The sequence below is a fragment of the Sphaeramia orbicularis genome, chromosome 3 (assembly GCF_902148855.1).
Source record: "Sphaeramia orbicularis chromosome 3, fSphaOr1.1, whole genome shotgun sequence".
Classification (NCBI taxonomy): domain Eukaryota; kingdom Metazoa; phylum Chordata; class Actinopteri; order Kurtiformes; family Apogonidae; genus Sphaeramia; species Sphaeramia orbicularis.
Genome location: NC_043959.1, coordinates 16,132,404 through 16,150,574, shown reverse-complemented (window position 1 = coordinate 16,150,574; position 18,171 = coordinate 16,132,404). Strand labels below are relative to the sequence as shown.

At 43.1% G+C, this 18,171-nt stretch overlaps 1 protein-coding gene across 1 annotated transcript; it reads right to left on the bottom strand.

Annotated features, from left to right (window-relative positions):
• Positions 1 to 1,045: 1,045 nt before the first annotated feature.
• Positions 1,046 to 4,801, bottom strand: LOC115413502 (leucine-rich repeat serine/threonine-protein kinase 1-like). Its single transcript, XM_030126383.1, has 3 exons — positions 4,540 to 4,801; positions 3,597 to 3,768; positions 1,046 to 1,305 (listed from the first exon to the last, which is right to left on the bottom strand). Exons 1-3 carry the CDS (start codon positions 4,567 to 4,569, stop codon positions 1,046 to 1,048), a joined length of 462 nt encoding a protein of 153 aa, XP_029982243.1. The 5' UTR covers positions 4,570 to 4,801.
• Between the last annotated feature and the right edge of the window lie 13,370 nt (positions 4,802 to 18,171).

Below are 18,171 nucleotides of genomic sequence, written 5' to 3'. Positions count from 1 at the left end.
TTACTGATATACATATTCCTGTTTTTTCTGTATTACAGTTTCACAATGAAATAAGAATTTCTCAGTAAACTACACTGATCATCCTCCGGAGTCTGTGACGTTTCTGAGTGTTCTCATGTTTAACTGTTTGGATAGCTAGTTCAGCGACTAGCAAGGCCATTTACAGAGCCCTATTCAAGACCATAAAAACATGATAACTGGGAGTAATCCGATAATTGGTATAATCAGATCCACACACATGCACTTCAGAAATGCGATAATCGTAAACCCTGGTTTACATGTTTCAGTCCATTATCTGATTTCTTTTGGAGTATGAACATACGTTATGATGTCAGATGTCCACTTCCTGTCCTTTTCCAAACATCTGGTCTTATCTGGCACATTCTAAAGGACAACTTCTGGACTGTGTCTCCATTCTTGCCTTTCCTCCCGTCAAAACATGGAGGATGTGCAGAGTTTTCATTTGCTGTAGCACAAACATGTTTCCTCTTCACTTCAGAGGTCAGTCTTTGCCGACTTTTTTATGCTACGTGCCATGTTTGTTTACCTTTTTCCTTCTCCTCACGTTGTCGCTGCGTAACTTCAGTTATATAGAGGTTTTAAAAAGTTGTACTCATGCAGATGTAACAGAACTAAATAAATCAGATGAACCTGTTTACATGTGTGAAGACATCAAAGTATTGGGGACAAATCTAGGTGTGTTAATCTGATTTATTAAAATCAGATTACTGCTGTTATCGGATAAAGATGATTAGATTATCCTGTTTACAGGATCAATAGTAATCTGATTACTCCAGAAACCAGATGTGAATGTAAATGGACTCATTGACATTTGAGGTGATAAGGAGTTGATCAGTCAGGCTGATCATCAAAACACACAGTAATCGAGCACATGTGACCTGTTCAGGATGGCCACGCCCACCTGGAGCTTCTCCAGGCCAGTGATGATCACACATGATACTGATGCTTTTATTTGTATTTACTCATTGTGACCCGACATCGTCTTAATTTGACTTTATGAATCTGTGACTTTGGTCTTCAAGGTCTATGTCAGATTGGACTGATTATTGATTATATGTTTGTGACTTGACCAATCATGCAGGCGTGCATTGTTTCCGTTCTCACCTGCCTGTGCGGCGGCGTACAGCGGCAGACCAGTTATCACTGCAAACTCCTCGCTGTGGCTCCCACAGTCTTTGGCGTCTGCATCGTAGTTGTGGACCAGCAGACGGACCACGTCCATGTGGCCCTGCTGGCATGACGTGGCCAACATCCAGTTCAGCAGGTCTCTGCTCAGACATGGACCTACCACAGACCACATGGATCCGCTTCATCATCTTCATCAAATCTCAAACGGTCAAGGGGTCAGGGGTTAAACTTAGACCAGTGGTTAGAGTTAGACCAGGGGTTAGGGTTAGACAAGGGTTAGGGTTAGACCAGGGGTTAGGGTTAGACCAGGGGTTAGGGTTAGACCAGGGTTAGGGTTAGACCAGGGTTAGAGTTAGACCAGGGGTTAGGGTTAGACAAGGGTGAGGGTTAGATCAGGGGTTAGAGTTAGACCAAGGATTAGGGTTAGACCAGGGTTAGGGTTAGACCAGGGTTAGAGTCAGACCAGGGTTAGGGTGACCAGGGATTAGGGTTAGAGCAGGGGTTAGAGTTAGACCAGGGTTAGGATTGGACCAGGGGTTAGGGTTAGAGCAGGGCTAGGGTTAGACCAGGGGTTAGAATTAGACCAGGGTTAGGGTTAGACCAGGGTTAGGGTTAGACTAAGGGTTAGAGTTAGACCAAGGATTAGGGTTAGACCAGGGTTAGGGTTAGACCAGGGTTAGGGTTAGACCAGGGATTAGGGTTAGAGCAGGGGTTAGAGTTAGACCAGGGTTAGGATTAGACCAGGGGTTAGGTTTAGAGCAGGGCTAGGGTTAGAGCAGGGCTTAGAGTTAGATCAGGGTTAGGGTTAGACCAGGGGTTAGGCTTAGAGCAGGGCTAGGGTTAGACCAGTGTTAGGGTTAGACCAGGGTTAGGGTTAGACCAGGGTTAGAGTTAGACCAGGGTTAGAGCAGGGGATAGAGTTAGACCAGGGTTAGGGTGAGACCTGGGGTTAGGGTTAGAGCAGGGCTAGGGTTAGACCAGGGGTTAGAGTTAGATCAGAGTTAGAGTTAGACCAGGGGTTAGAGTTAGACCAGGGTTAGGGTTAGAAAGGGGTGAGGGTTAGACCAGGGGTTGGAGTTAGACCAAGGTTAGGGTTAGACCAGGGGATAGGTTTAGTGCAGGGCTAGGGTTAGAGCAGGGGTTAGAGTTAGATCGGGGTTAGGGTTAGACCAGGGGTTAGGCTTAGAGCAGGGCTAGGGTTAGACCAGTGTTAGGGTTAGACCAGGGTTAGGGTTAGACCAGGGGTTAGAGTTAGACCAGGGTTAGAGCAGGGGATAGAGTTAGACCAGGGTTAGGGTGAGACCTGGGGTTAGGGTTAGAGCAGGGCTAGGGTTAGACCAGGGGTTAGAGTTAGATCAGAGTTAGAGTTAGACCAGGGGTTAGAGTTAGACCAGGGTTAGGGTTAGACCAGGGGTTGGAGTTAGACCAAGGTTAGGGTTAGACCAGGGGATAGGTTTAGAGCAGGGTTAGGCTTAGAGCAGGGGTTAGAGTTAGACCAGAGTTAGGGTTAGAACAGGGGTGAGGGTTAGAGCAGGGTTAGAGTTGGACCAGGGTTAGGGTTAGAGCAGGGGTTAGAGTTAGATCGGGGTTAGGGTTAGACTAGGGGTTAGGCTTAGAGCTAGGGTTAGACCAGTGTTAGGGTTAGACCAGGGGTTAGGCTTAGAGCAGGGGTTAGAGTTAGACCAGAGTTAGGGTTAGAACAGGGGTGAGGGTTAGAGCAGGGGTTAGAGTTGGACCAGGGTTAGACCAGGGTTAGATTTAGAGCAGGGTTAGAGTTGACCAGGTTAGACCAGGTGTTAGAGCAGGGGTTAGAGTTAGACCAGGGGGTGAGGGTTAGACCAGGGGTTTGAGTTAGACCAGGGTTAGGGTTAGACCAGGGTTAGGGTTAGACCAGGGGTTAGGCTTAGAGCAGGGTTAGAGTTAGACCAGGGTTAGGGTTTGACCAGGGGTTAGGGTTAGAGCAGGGGTTAGAGTTAGAGCAGGGGTTAGGGTTAGACCAGAGGTTAGGGTTAGACCAGGGTTAGAGTAAGACCAGGGGTTAGGGTTAGACCAGGGTTAGAGTTAGACCAGGGGTTAGAGTTAGACCAGGAGTTAGGGTTAGAGCAGAGGTTAGAGTTAGACCAGGGTTAGGGTTAGACCAGAGGTTACAGTTAGACCAGGAGTTAGGGTTAGACCAGGGTTACAGTTAGACCAGGGGTTAGGGTTAGGTCATTATCAGAACTGAAGTCTTAAAACACTGAATTTGTAATTTTGCTAATACATTTGGGTAAAATTACTGATTATTTTGGATGGAAACCTGACCCTAAAACCTGAACTCATGTATTTCCTTCTAGTGTAAACCAGGTCCAAATCCTGCACCGTCCCACATACAGTTAAAACACTGAGGAAGGAGAACCACAGGAACCAGAGCACTAGTTCAGAGCGTCTTCATAAGCGGTTTCTCGTACCAGGGATGGAGTCCAGAAGCTCTTTGACCAGGCTGGTGTGGCCGTAGTACGCCGCTACGATGGCCGGGTTTCCATTGGACGGTTCGTGAGGGACCGCTACATGAGCCTCTTTCAGAAGGTACGTGACGCTCTGCAGATCTCCATGTTGAGAGGCCATATACAGGAGACGGACCTGGAGAACACAGGTAGAACATCTACTAGAACGTCACAGCAGCCACAGGAACAGACCAAATACAGACACAAACTGTACTTTAGATTATTCAGTATTCTTCTACTGTGCTTGGACAAACATCTGCACAAACAAACAGTGATTACATGTGGAACCAACGAACGAGGAAACGAAGAACAAACTATGGAAATATGTGCATTAATGTTGACCAACGTAGAAGGGTTCATTTGTATCATGTCAGATGTTCCACAGTAGAGCTCATCAACCTGCTAGAACCTCAGACATGTTCTGGTTCTGTTGGGTCTAGAACACATGTTCCACAGATAGAACGGATATCAGCTGATATTGACTTAGAACGGGAAACTTATCAGGATACAATGACCTCCTCTCTCTCTCCTCTCTCTCTCCTCCTCTTCCTCTCTCCTCCTCCTGTCTCTCCTCCTCCTCTCTTCTTCTCTCCTCCTCCTCCTCTCTTCTCCTGTCTCTCCTCCTCCTCCTCTCTCTCCTCCTGTGTCTCCTCCTCCTTCTCCTCCTGTCTCTCCTCCTCTCTCCTCCTCCTCCTCTCTTCTCCTGTCTCTCCTCCTCCTCCTCTCTCCTCCTCCTGTGTCTCCTCCTCTCTTCTCCTCCTGTCTCTCCTCCTCCTGTCTGTCCTCCTTTTTTCCTCCTCCTCATCCTCATCTCTCCTCCTCCTGTCTGTCCATGGGTTGAAGTGTATGTACATAAGTGTCCGGTCCCCGTCAGAGGACGCTGGTGCTCTGGTTCCTTCCTACTCACGCATTGATGCGTGGCGTCCCTGCGCTGCATTCCACGCAGCAGGCCTGTTGGATCAGCTCTCTGGCGGCGTCCTCTTCTCCGTTCTCATATGCCGTCTGGATGTTCTGCAGTGTGGGGGAGGGTCCCAGCACTGGTCCCGGAACCTCCACCAGTGATAACTTGGCTCCCATTTCATCCCCAGGACCTGCCGGAGAACACAGCGTATTACTCCAGTCCTACATCCACAAGTAGGTCATCAGTGACTTGGTACAGTCTGCACTCAGAGCACCTAGGAACTGCTGAGCAGATTAGTGTGGAGTGAGGAGAGTCTGTGGAAGCAGGTGGATTTCATACACAGCACCTAGCATTAGCACTGGACCCATAACACACAGCACCTAGCATTAGCACTGGACCCATAGTACAAAGCACCTAGCATTAGCATTAGGCCATAATACACAACACCTAGCATTAGCACTGGACCCATAACACACAGCACCTAGCATTAGCACTGGACCCATAGTACAAAACCTAGCATTAGCATTAGGCCCATAATACACAACACCTAGCATTAGCACTGGACCCATAACACACAGCACCTAGCATTAGCACTGGACCCATAACACACAGCACCTAGCATTAGCACTGGACCCATAACACACAGCACCTAGCATCAGCATTGGAACCATAACACACAGCACCTAGCATTGGCATTGGACCCATAATACACAGCACCTAGCATTAGCACTGGACCCATAACACACAGCACCTAGCATTAGCACTGGACCCAATACACAGCACCTACCATTAGCACTGGACCCACAATACACAGCACCTAGCATTAGCATTGGACCCATAACCACAGCACCTAGCATTAGCACTGGACCCATAATACACAGCACCTACCATTAGCACTGGACCCACAATACACAGCACCTAGCATTAGCACTGGACCAAAACACACAGCACCAAGCATTAGCATTGGACCCATAACACCCAGCACCTAGCATTAGCACTGGACCCATAAAACACAGCACCTAGCATTAGCATTGGACCCATAATACACAGCACCTAGCATTAGCATTGGACCCATAACACACAGCACCTAGCATTAGCATTGGACCCATAATACACAGCACCTAGCATTAGCACTGGACCCATAACACACAGCACCTAGCATTAGCACTGGACCCATAATACACAGCACCTAGCATTAGCACTGGACCCTAATATACAGTACCTAGCATTAGCACTGGACCCACAATACACAGCACCTAGCATTAGCACTGGACCAAACACACAGCACCAAGCATTAGCATTGGACCCATAATACACAGTACTTAGCATTAGCACTGGACCCATAACACACAGCACCTAGCATTAGCACTGGACTCACAATACACACCACCTAGTATTAGCACTGGACCCATAACACACAGCACCTAGCATTAGCACTGGACCCATAACACACAGCACCTAGCATTAGCACTGGACCCATAATACACAGCACTTAGCATTAGCACTGGACCCATACTACACAGTACGTAGCATTAGCATTGGACCCATAATACACAGCACCTAGCATTAGCATTAGCAGACATTAGCAGCAGTGAAAGGGATCTAGGACCATCTGCAGAATCAAACACACAACCTTCCATCTGTAAGGAGAAAGTATTTGTCATTTGTCAGTTTTAGTCTTTTTTTTTCAACTGAATTCACTTTGTGATTTGGAAAATTCTCAGTAAATAATAACTTGACTTGTATTGACTGTATTCGTATAATTTCAGAAATACTTCATAAAAGTATCCAATAACCATAAATAGGCTGTTTGTGATAAAATGTGTGTGTGTGGGGGGGGTTGATTTAACAATAACTCAGATCATGTGACTGTGGGGGGGTTGATGGTGCTGCTCTTTTACACAGCTGTGGTTCTGGTGAACGTCAGAACCAGAACCGAACAGTTCAGTGGTTCTCACTTCAGCGCTGAACCGTTGTGTTTCCTCTTTCAGCTGCGTCAGCCGTTTCCTGCAGATGGTGGAGACGATGAATAATTGAACATGTGAATGAGCTGCAGAGGGTACATGAGAAAACCCCTGGGACCCAAGACCCTGACAGGAGGAACCCGCCCATTTAACTCCACCCACCCGGTTAAGATCAACCAGATCAACCACTGAACCTACACATCTGGGTCTGGGTTAGGGTTAGGGTCTGGGTTTGGGTCAGGATTTGAGTCTGGGTCTGGGTAAGGGTTTGAGTCTGGATCAGGGTTTGGGTCACTGCATAGACCCAGTGCACAGGCACAAATCTGTGCTTAAACTCTGCGTACGATCATCTGACGCACAAATCCAGGATTCATCAATATTTTCTTTCCTGAATTTGTTTGTACTCTGTGAACAAATGTAGACCTGCCTCAGACCATGAATACGCACAAATGAGGAACTGACTTAGAAAATACAAACACATACCTTTAAGTACAAGCAGAGAATATAAAAACACGCTCATTAAAAAGAGATTTAATCAACAAGTTTTTAAATCATTAATTTACTAATATATTGGACAAATGTATTAACAACCATGAAAGAGTGGACCTTGTCCCCTGTCCTGTGGCCTTAGATTGGGTGGGCCCGGTCCTTCGTCCTGTGGTCTTAGATCAGGTGGACCTGGTCCTTCTTTTTCTTCTTCTTTAATACATTTTTGGGAATAAACTTTTATGTGGAACCACTTTTTTCCGCCTGGGTCACAGTGAACTTCTCCTGCTTCTCATACTATTGACACCACAGGCGGCTGCTCGTCTTTCAGACAGGGGAAGCTCACTGTCGGCTTACATCAAAAAAAAAAAAAAAAGTCAAGTTATTTAAACATACATTCGGCCCTCCGTTCCTTTTTAAGAAAATGGTCAGTGACCTTATCGTACCAAGTAGGCGTCTTTTCCAGGGACTGGACCAGTGTCCTCTCAATGTCCAGCAGAGCTGGGCTGCTTAGATTGCCTTGGCCCATTGTGTTGTGAGTGTGAGACTTCAGCCTTTTTAAACTACAGATGCTCCTTTCACTCCAACCTAGTCGACAGTTTGACTGATTTAACTATCTACAAAATGATATTAAACTCGAACAAGAAATGATTAAATTATGTAACTGAAACAAGAAAACGCTGAAATTATGTTCAATTGAAATAAGGAAGTCCAATGAGTGTGTTTTATTTACAGTGCAAGAAATGAACGAGTAATTTCGTAGTGGTTTCTCTCTCTCTTTCACAGCAGAATGTGCGACGGTATTAAACTGAATTCTGTCAGTGAAGAAGTAGATCTGAAAATAGCTGTCAATCAAATGGGATTCAGCCTTTTGACTGATTCTCCAATCAGCATGTGGGATTCTGGCGTCCAGCCCGGCTGAGCTCCGCCCACAGCTCCATTCACCCCCAGAGACGCCCGGCGTCCAGGGGCGGGACAACATCATGGCATTTATCCAATTACTGTCCAGTTTTGAGGCAATGAAAAAAACTGTTCCACAGTCCCATTGAAGCCCATAGACGCCCTGCGTCTATGAGCAAATGCACTGAGCAGAGATCGAATGAGAAAACAGCGCAACGGGAATGTATGAGAAGTGAACAACATCGAGTCCCTGATTTGTGATAAAGCTGATTCTGAACGAACTCATCTTTGAGATGAACGTGTTCTTAACACATTTGTAGTGTCAACACAACTGTACAGATTTAACCATTTAATTTTTGTAATTTAGGGGAAGCTGGGCTTCCCTTGCAGTCTATGAGAAATCACCACTGGTTGACACCCTCTGTTATTGTGGTCCAAGCATCTTTTTTTTTTTTTTTTTTTTTACATTCATCACCCCTGTGGAGACACTTTTGTAAACTCTTCCTTCCACCTCAGACACAGTTGTTTTCATTTCTGTGGTTGTAAAGTTCTTTTTTGGTGCCATCACTTCAGCCAAACTGAAATGTTCTACTTCTTTCCTCACTGAACCACTTCCTTCATTCACACATCAACTCCAGCCAAGCAACTTCCTTATATGGAGAAATGGGGGCGTGGCAGTATGCTAATCACATGCTAATCACAACTTGCAAACACATGCCTGTCAATGTAGAATGATTCTGATCCACACACATGCATAAGGTGGTCAGAACTAAAGTGTCTGCAGGTGTCATGAACCCTACGGTGGTTTTATGTTCGTACTTATTTTATGACCAAAGTCAGAACATTTCAGATGCACATATGTGAATGAAACCCAGAGACATTTATACCTGATTTAATTACATGTGTTTTTATGTATGTTTCCAAATTTAACAGATGAGAGGATTAAATGATTCACACAATATGATTTTCTAGGGTTTTCCTTTTGATTTAATGCAGCTTGTGACATTTTTTTTCTCCATTATTTTCCAATATTTCCAGTGAAAAGCATTGAGTTGAAGTTTAGTTTTCATTATATAAACAATTCAACGTTCTTTCAAACATACAAAGTTCCTTCACTTTTACAGCCTGGACCTTTTCAATTTAATTCTGTTCAGAAGTTCAATCATTACTTTTCACAGTTTTTACACATAAATCTCTTTCCTTTGACCAGTTTAAACTGAACTAACCGTGTCAGTAGTTGGAGTTCTACTCACACTAACACATCAGTACAAACAGGCTGCAATAACCAGTGGAACTGAAGGGAACTTCCACTGATCCTGTTAAACCTGACACACATTCAACATGTTTCACTTTCACCAGGAACCAGTTTCACCCTCAAACATGTTCAGACCCGACCAATCCAACTGTATTTACAACAGTATTTACACAACAACAGCTTTTACACAATTGTACTTACACGACTGTATTTACACAACAACTGTATTTACATAAAGACTGTATTTAGACAACAACTGTATTTACACGACTGTATTTACACGACTGTATTTACACAACAACTCTATTTACACAACGACTGTATTTACACAACAACTGTATTTACACAATGACTCTATTTACACAACAACAGCATTTACACAAGTCTATTTACACAACTGTTTTTACACAACAACGACATTTACACAACAACAGCGTTTACACAACACACCGCGTTTACACACACAACAGTATTTACACAACAGTGTTTACACAACAGCGTTTACACAACAACAGCGTTTACACAACAACTGTATTTCCACAACAACAACATTTACACAACATTATTTACACAACAACTGTTTTTACACAACAGCGTTTACACAACAACAGCTTTTACACAACTGTAATTATACGACTGTATTTACATAACGACTGTATTTACACAACAACAGCATTTAAACAATGACTGCATTTACACAACAGCATTTACACAACTGTATTTAAATGACTGCATTTACACAACAACATTTACACAAAAACTGTATTTACACAACAAACCATCGCACAACCACAGACAACAACTGAACGTGTGGAGGTTGCTGCTGTGATGGCAGACGTACAGTTATGGTTTAAAGGGTTAAAGGTTAAAGGTCAAAGTTAAAGGGTTAAGGTTAAAGGGTTAAAGGTTAAAGAGTTAAAGGGTTAAGGTTAAAGTTTAAGGGTTAAAGATTAAAGGGTTAAAGGTTAAAAGGTTAAAGAGTTAAAGGGTTAAAGGTTAAAGGGTTAAAGGTTAAGGGTTAAAGCTGCGTATGTCTTTCGTCCTCAGATCTGTCCATCCTCAGTCATATCCTCAGTGTCATGAATCCGTTCGTCTGTCTGTCATTATTCACCTGAATCTCTTCCCTCATGTTGAACAGTTTCTCTGTGTACTCCAACAGAAACAAACCATGTGTTTACAAACAGAGTCAGTAGGGAACTGGGGCCTGTTTCACGAAACTAGGATTCCGTCATCCAGGATGACTGACTAAGCCGCGCTCAACGAATCCAAAACTGGGAGTCCAGGCTTAATCGGTTTCACAAAGACCAAGCCAGGATGAACGGACACGGATTCATCAAGCCAGGTGTAACTCATCCTGGATAAGAGCGCGCACCCGGCTTCCTCAAGAGACCCCGACATCGATCACAGATTCACCGATTCACCATGGCAACTAGAGCAGCGGAATTTACCCCGTCGGACGCAAAACTCCTCATTTTGGCTAACGAGGAAGTAAAGGAGCGAATCAAAAAGAAAGACAACACCACCACAGTTACAAAAACAACCAGAGACAGCATGGCGAAGGATTACAGACAGCCTGAATGAGTAAGTAGTGCACAAAACACACTGACCACTCCGCTGAAACCATCACAATTATGACCCAAATAGTTAATGAACATCTGTGAAAACGGAGTTGTGGAATTGTAAGTGAAACTAACTGTAGATGTGAGTGAAACTGTGTAAATCTAACTGCATCAGACTGAAGAACTCTGATAAACAGATGAACTCACTGACTTCAGTGAATTTACATTTGGGATAAATAAACTTATCTTATCATGATTCATGACTTTGATATTGTTAATTAACTCATAAAGACCCAAACATCAATCACTACTGATCTAAACTGTTTAATCCCTGTTGATCCACTAGTCCTATTAATCCATGTCAATAATTGGTGTAAAGTACAGTTCTTCATCTTTTCATGGTCATCAGAGATGACCCATTTGGACGTTCAGAGGCTCCGTAGTGAATGTGGAAACACCGTCATCTTCTACAACATTGATTCACCAGTCAAACCCATGGAGTTGGATCAATGACAGTGGATGGACACACTGGGTTTATGTTCAGTTAATGACAGATTGGACTGAAAAAGACACTGTTTATTCAGTTTGATCTGTTTCTGATAGAATAACCATCAACTTTAATCTGAGCTTTAATGAACATCTTCAATCCTGAGTTCAAAGACTGTACAACACTATTTATGTTTAAAACTATGTTTAAATGTCATGAAAATATATGAATAATGTGAATGTTCATTTTTCCACTAAACAATGCCTATTGAATTGTTTAGTTTTTGGTTGTTTCTGTTGTTACTAAGCTAAAGGCATTGGTATCTATTTTATTTAATTTTGTTTGGTGATATGAATGGGGAGGTCAGCAGAATGATCTTAGGCTTCAACCTATTCCTTTACAGACTCTTTAGTTTTTAAAAATTGTATCTGCATAAATGTCTAATGTTTGAAATGTCTGAATAAACACAATTGAACTGAACTGATCTAATGATTGCAAAATCATCTAAAATCATCATTTATGTAAAATTATTGAAATTAATAATCACAAATGTTTAAATACTGACAGTGGGTCTAGTTACTGTGATTCCATTGTTTAATGGGCAGTGGAAGAACTATTGGTTTCCATTTGTGGTGACTGTTGACTGAGATGAGGGATGAGATAAAATAAATCCTGGAATTTAGCCTGGTCTGGACCAGGCTAGCTCCACAGACTAAATCTCCATGGTAACTTATATCAAACATATCCTGCTTTCCCCTATCCTGCTTTTGTGAAACCGGATCATGGATAAGTTGAGCCAGGATAGCCAACATATCCCGGCTTAATCCCTTATCCTAGTTTTGTGAAACAGGCCCCCGGACACTAAGGAATTTTGTCCCAACGTGCATTGTGGGAAGTGGAGTTCCAGCTGTTTCCACATCCTATTTGATACAGCCGTATGATATCATATGGTTGAACTGCCGATGCACGTACCTCCGCTTCCCACAATGCACGTTGGGACAAAATTCCTTAGATGTCCAGTTCCCTACTGACTCTGTTTGTAAACACATGGTTTGTTTCTGTTGGAGTACACAAAGAAACTGTTCAACATGAGGGAAGAGATTCGGGTGAATAATGACAGACGAACGGATTCATGACACTGAGGATATGACTGAGGATGGACAGATCTGAGGACGAAAGACATACGCAGCTTTAACCTTTAACCCTTAACCTTTAACCCTTTAACCCTTAATCCTTTAACTTTTAACCCTTAACCTTTAACCCTTTAACCCTTTACCATGTGCTGCTCAGACACCAGTCCTTACAGTGTTTGGTTCAGTTTCATCGTCTGCAGCTGAAACAGATGATGAAACTGAACTGGATCAGAGTCAGTGAAGCATCTGTTCAGTCAGACATGAGCATGAAAACACATCAATCAGCACTTCACCTCCACCTTTACCTCCATGTCCACCTCCACCACCATGTCCACCTTCACCTCCACCTTCACCCCCATGTCCACCTTCACCTCCATGTCCGCCTTCACCTCCATGTCCACCTCCACCACCATGTCCACCTTCACCTCCACCTTCACCTCCATGTCCACCTTCACTTCCATCTCCACCTCCATGTCCACCTTCACCTCCACCTCTACCACCGCATCCTTGTACTAACCTGCTCACAGTGAATAATCGTCCTCCTCTTCTACCTCTTCCTCCTCTTCTTCTTTCTCCTCTTTCTTTTCTCTTTCTCCTCTTCCTCCTCCTCTTCCTTCCCCTTCTCCTCTTCTTCCTTCTCCTCCTCCCCTTCTACCTCTTCTTTCTCCTCCTCCTCTTCTACCTCTTCCTCTTCCTTCTCCTCTTCCCTCTCCCTCCTCCTCTTCCTTCTCCTCTTCCTCCTCCTGCTCCTCTACCTCTTCTCTTCTTCCTCCTCCCCTCCTCCTCCTCTTCCTTCTCCTACCGCTGCCTCATATACATCAGTCACCTCCTCTTCATGGCTTCCCTGTGGAGACTGTGCTGCTTTTACCCAGAATCCTTTGCTAACCTGCCTGTGTCTCCTCCTGTGTAATCCTCTAACAGACTGTGTGTGTGTGTGTGTGTGTGTGGTGGTGGGGGGGAGGAGTCGGAGCAGCCGGGGAGCGTCCTTTCTTTAAGAGCTTCCTGTCTCCTAGATCTTATCACATCTCAGATCTGTTGTATCTGACAGTGATCGTCTGGAGTCTGTGCAGACCAAAGGCCACGCCTCCAAACCACAGACCACGCCTCCAAACCATACATTACGCCTTCACACACTCACAGCAAAAACAAAACACTGACAACAACAGGATGAACACAAAAACACATGATCAACACCGGTACCAGCTGCATTTTACTCAAGACAAACAGTTGTGGTCCAACTATTACACAACCACATGGACATTAGGTGAGAACCATTAAGAAGCAACTTTTATAGTGGGTCAAAGTGAGTCTGTGACAGAAGCTGAATCACTGCTGTTGTTTCCTCTGGACTCAGCTGTAAAAGTAGAGAATGGAGTTGGACGGGAAATGTCAGTGTTTCTTTTACACTGATTAGTGATTATGAGGCTTATGAAGGTATCACATTATTATGGGATGTTTGTCGTTACTAAGTTTCTGTTTGTTGATCTGTGGTTCACACTAAACTGTGACAGTTCTGACCTTTGTTGGATTCAAACAAATCTTTAGTTCAGTTATAGACAACAAAAACCAACAGAAAATAGAGCTAAGCTAACGGAGCAAAGCTAATAGAGCTAAGCTAACAGAGCTAAGCTAACAGAGCTATAATGGTAAGTATCAGCTGACTCGTGTGAAGATTAAAAAACACACTGTTCTTTGGACCAACTGTCTAAATAAGTGTCTATACGCTTTATTTTGAAGAAGAAAACATGATGGTGTGTGAACAAAGAGGATATGTGGATACATAGCACTGATCCACTGGTGGCTTTAAACGTGTTCTAGGATGAGACTCCCCCTGCTGGCAAGAGGATGGAGTATCACTATGGCATACTGTAGAACTCCAGCAGAACTTGTCATATAGAAAAACTTTATTTCACTTAGTGGATTTCAGGAAGTGGCCTTCATCTGGGTCAGCAGGAAATACATAAGCAGATATATTTAAATAAGATAGAAATCATGAAAAATTAAATTTTTACAAGTGCAGACTGAAATAAGTTTTTTTGGTTTGTTGGATTCAAACAGATCTTTAGTTCAGTTATTGACGACACAAACCAACAGAAACAAGCTAAGCTAACAGAGCTAAGCTAACAGAGCTATAATGTAAACTATCAGCTGACACACGTCAACATTATCAGACACTGTTATTTTTGTCCACTTTTAAAATAAACGTCAAGTTTAATTAAATTTGATGATTCCATAAAGCAGATGAAAGTAGTGGCTTTTCATTTGTACATCTGCACTAAACTTTACTGATATTTACAAAATGTATGAAAAACAGAAGTGTGTAATGTCGGTTTTTCCATTAAATTACAAACGCAATGATTTGTTTATTTATTATTACGAGATCACAGAAGAAGTCATTTCATAAACATGGCGGCGACCATAATATCATGTTTATTTACAGATATATTCATCATTAGTCTATATTACCCCCTATCTTCTACTAAATTAAAAAAAAAAAAAGATTGGGTTTCCTGGTGTGTCCATGTTTGCTTTTAAACTCTTCTTCTCTTGTTTTAACATCCGTCAATATCCAGGTTTTTAATTCATGTGACTAGTTGTGGGGAAAAGGTCTTTCCATTGCAGTTTTGTGTGATATACATGCCTGAAAAACCACCTCTTGCCAGCGTAAAACCTTTTAATCGAAAAACAAGAGTTTTGGCAAAGTTATTGTTCTTCCATTAGGTAAATTTTTCTGCATGAGTTATATTTGCACAATTTGAGGGCCAATGGAAAAGAAACTAGTATCAGTTTGATCCTTTATTCAGTGACTGATCCAGTCTGTGGATCCATAAGGTTGGTTCTGGTTCTGAGTGTGTTCTGGTACCAGACTGACCCCTGCTGGTCAGGGTCTGGAGCCATTTACTATTTGCTACTTTGGAATTGATCTGAAAACCATTGCTGATCCATTGCCTTTTGAAGCACATTTAGTCTTTCTCAAAAAGAAAAACAAAAAAAACAAAATAAAGACATGTTCTGATTGGACCTGTTGTTGTTTATGGATGAAATAAAGAACATGAGCCGTAAATCAGAAGATAAAGGACTAGGAGAGTGTTTGTTATGTTTCTTCTTCCACTCAGGACCAAAGCCTTTGAGTCCAAGTATCAGTATCAAGTATCAGGTTCTGGTGATGAAAGAACCTGCTCAGAACCTGCTGAACAGGTCGAAGAACTGGGTCCGATTATCTGGAGCAGCTCAGGTCTTTGTTCTCCAGACTTCTTTAGAAGGTGGTATCAGTGGTTCCCTGAGGGTTCACAGTTATGCAGATGATGCACAGATATACAGAACCATCAACACCTGGAGAACACATGTGTAGAACCCATCTGAAGAACCTTCCACTGCTTCAAACCTGAGTCTAATCACTTTCACTTCTGTTTATCTGCAGATCCATGAAGTCAGTCTGAAGACACATGGACCAGAACCATCAGGACTGAACATCCATCTGGTACCAGAACCACCTTTAACACAACGCTGACTAAAGCTGTTATTTCTATTTTACTCATTCTTCTGAACCCGTTTTATCCTCACTAGAGTTGAGGGGGTGGAGCCTATCTCAGCTACCTATGGGTGAAGGCGGGGTTCATCCTGGACCAGTCACCTGTCCATCACCATCCTGGACTAAAACTACACAATTACACACACCCAGAGACATGGACATAAACTCCAGTGGGTTTACTCACTGCTTTGCTGCTCCATGTTCCTGGGACAGTCTGAGTCCTGGGGTTGTCCAACAGACCAGTAGGACATTCCCACCAGAGATACTGGGATTGGACGAAGACAGATGGATGCTTACAGAAGAGGAGACAACGATATTTCACCCTGAAAGAAGAGGAACTGGTCAACACCTGGAGACAGATAGACAGACAGATGGACAGACAGGTAGAAATACAGGTAGACAGACAGATGGACAGACAGGTAGAAAGACAGATGTACAGGCAGGTGGACAGACAGGTGGACAGACAGATGGGCAGACAGATAGACAGACAGATGTTGATCCTTGTACTAATACACACATGTAGTACTTTCATACTTTTCTAACTGGAGGATGAATTAGTGCAGGTTGACTTTCATTTAGGTCCATTTCTGTTGTACTCTGGAACATCTGACGTTAAACAACCTGTTCAGAACCAGAAGATGAGTCCAGGACCTGATTGATCTGGTCCAGGACCTGGTCCATCTTCATCTTATTGATAATCATATGTCATTAAATATTCATCATGTGTGTTGTTGTTGTTGTTTTTTTTTTTTTTTTTTTTTTTTTTCCCAAAACGACATTTACTGAACTTTAAGTTTGTGTTTAAACACTTAAGTGATAAAACACAGTCACGTGACACTTTAGAGTTTTATTATTTACTGTGTGAAATTAAAGTTGATCATAACTAACATGATGAGTTCAAAGGAGTCAGTTCCAGTTTTCTTCTTGATCTCGAATCAGAACCATCGAACGTGTTTCATGTCCTTCAGTCTAAAAGAACCCGGAGTCCTCCACCGGACCGGACTGTGTGTCTATGTCCTATAAACTGTCCTCTCAACTGTCCTATAAAGTGTCCTATAAAGTGTCTAATAAAAACAGGAAACCCGTCCACTCCACTCCGGTGCGTCTCAGACTGGTTGTTCCTCTAATGCCAAACTGTCTTAAACTCACACAAACTGACCCAAACCAAAGTCCAACTCACAGCATCGGAGAGTCCAGTCCATGGTTCAGGTCCGGACCCGGAACAGACTGGTACCAGATGGTTTGACTGGACTTCCTGAATCCACGAACAGCCTTTCCAATCCCACGACGCGCGATGCGTAAGTCAGTGGAACCGTGGAAGAGGACGGAACCGGACGCAGAGTCAGGACTTCACAATAAAACACACAGTCCGGTTCAACCCACACCGACAGTTCTGGGCGGAAAACCCGAACCAAGGCCTGGGTATGTCTCCTTTTAATGGTTAGTATTCTATAAAGCAGGGGTCTTCAATAGGGGGTCCGTGACCCCCAGAGGGGCCGTGGGGTACTGCACAGGGAAAGGGACGGTTTGAGCTGATTAGGCAAGTTTATTTATTTATTATTTTTTGTTCTTTCTGTCTTTCCTTCTTTCTTTCTTTCTTGTTTTTTTTTTTTTTTTTAATAATTTGCACATGTTTCAGATAAACACATGAATATGATTGTTTTGTGTATATGAATTTCTTCCATTAAAAGTTTTCTGCACATTGTAGTTGTTTTGCTAATTTAATTAGTTAAATGTATTATATAAATAAATCATTAACTCAGGAACAGGAAGTAAAACCATCTGGTACTTTTATAGGTGGTACTGGGCCCAGGTCCATCTCAGTTTTAGACCACAGAACCACTGTGTTCTGGACCTCGAGGAGTCTGAGGGTTCTGTTCAGGAACTGATCAGTCTGGATCTGGATGTCCCCACAGCCCTGTTTGTTGTGGATCCCCTTGGGGTGGGGGGGGGGGGTTTCCCACCTGGGCCCTGGGACCTCCAGTCCAGAATGAGTTCAGATGTTCCGATATGACCCATACCTGGGTTGGCCCTTCCATGGCTGCTTCACCTGCACCATCTTACATTCTGTTGTGATGTCAAGTCAAGTCAACTTTATTTCTGAAGCACTATAAAAACAACAGTCGGCCAAAGGGCTGTAGCCAGACATAAAAACAAAGAAAACACATAAAAGAATGAATACAAACAATAAAAGTTATTATATACTGAACAAAAATATAAATGCACGACTTTTTTTTGCTCCCATTTTTCATGAGCTGAACTCAAAGATCTAAAACTTTTTCTGTGTACACACAAGGTTTATTTCTCTCAAATATTGTTCAC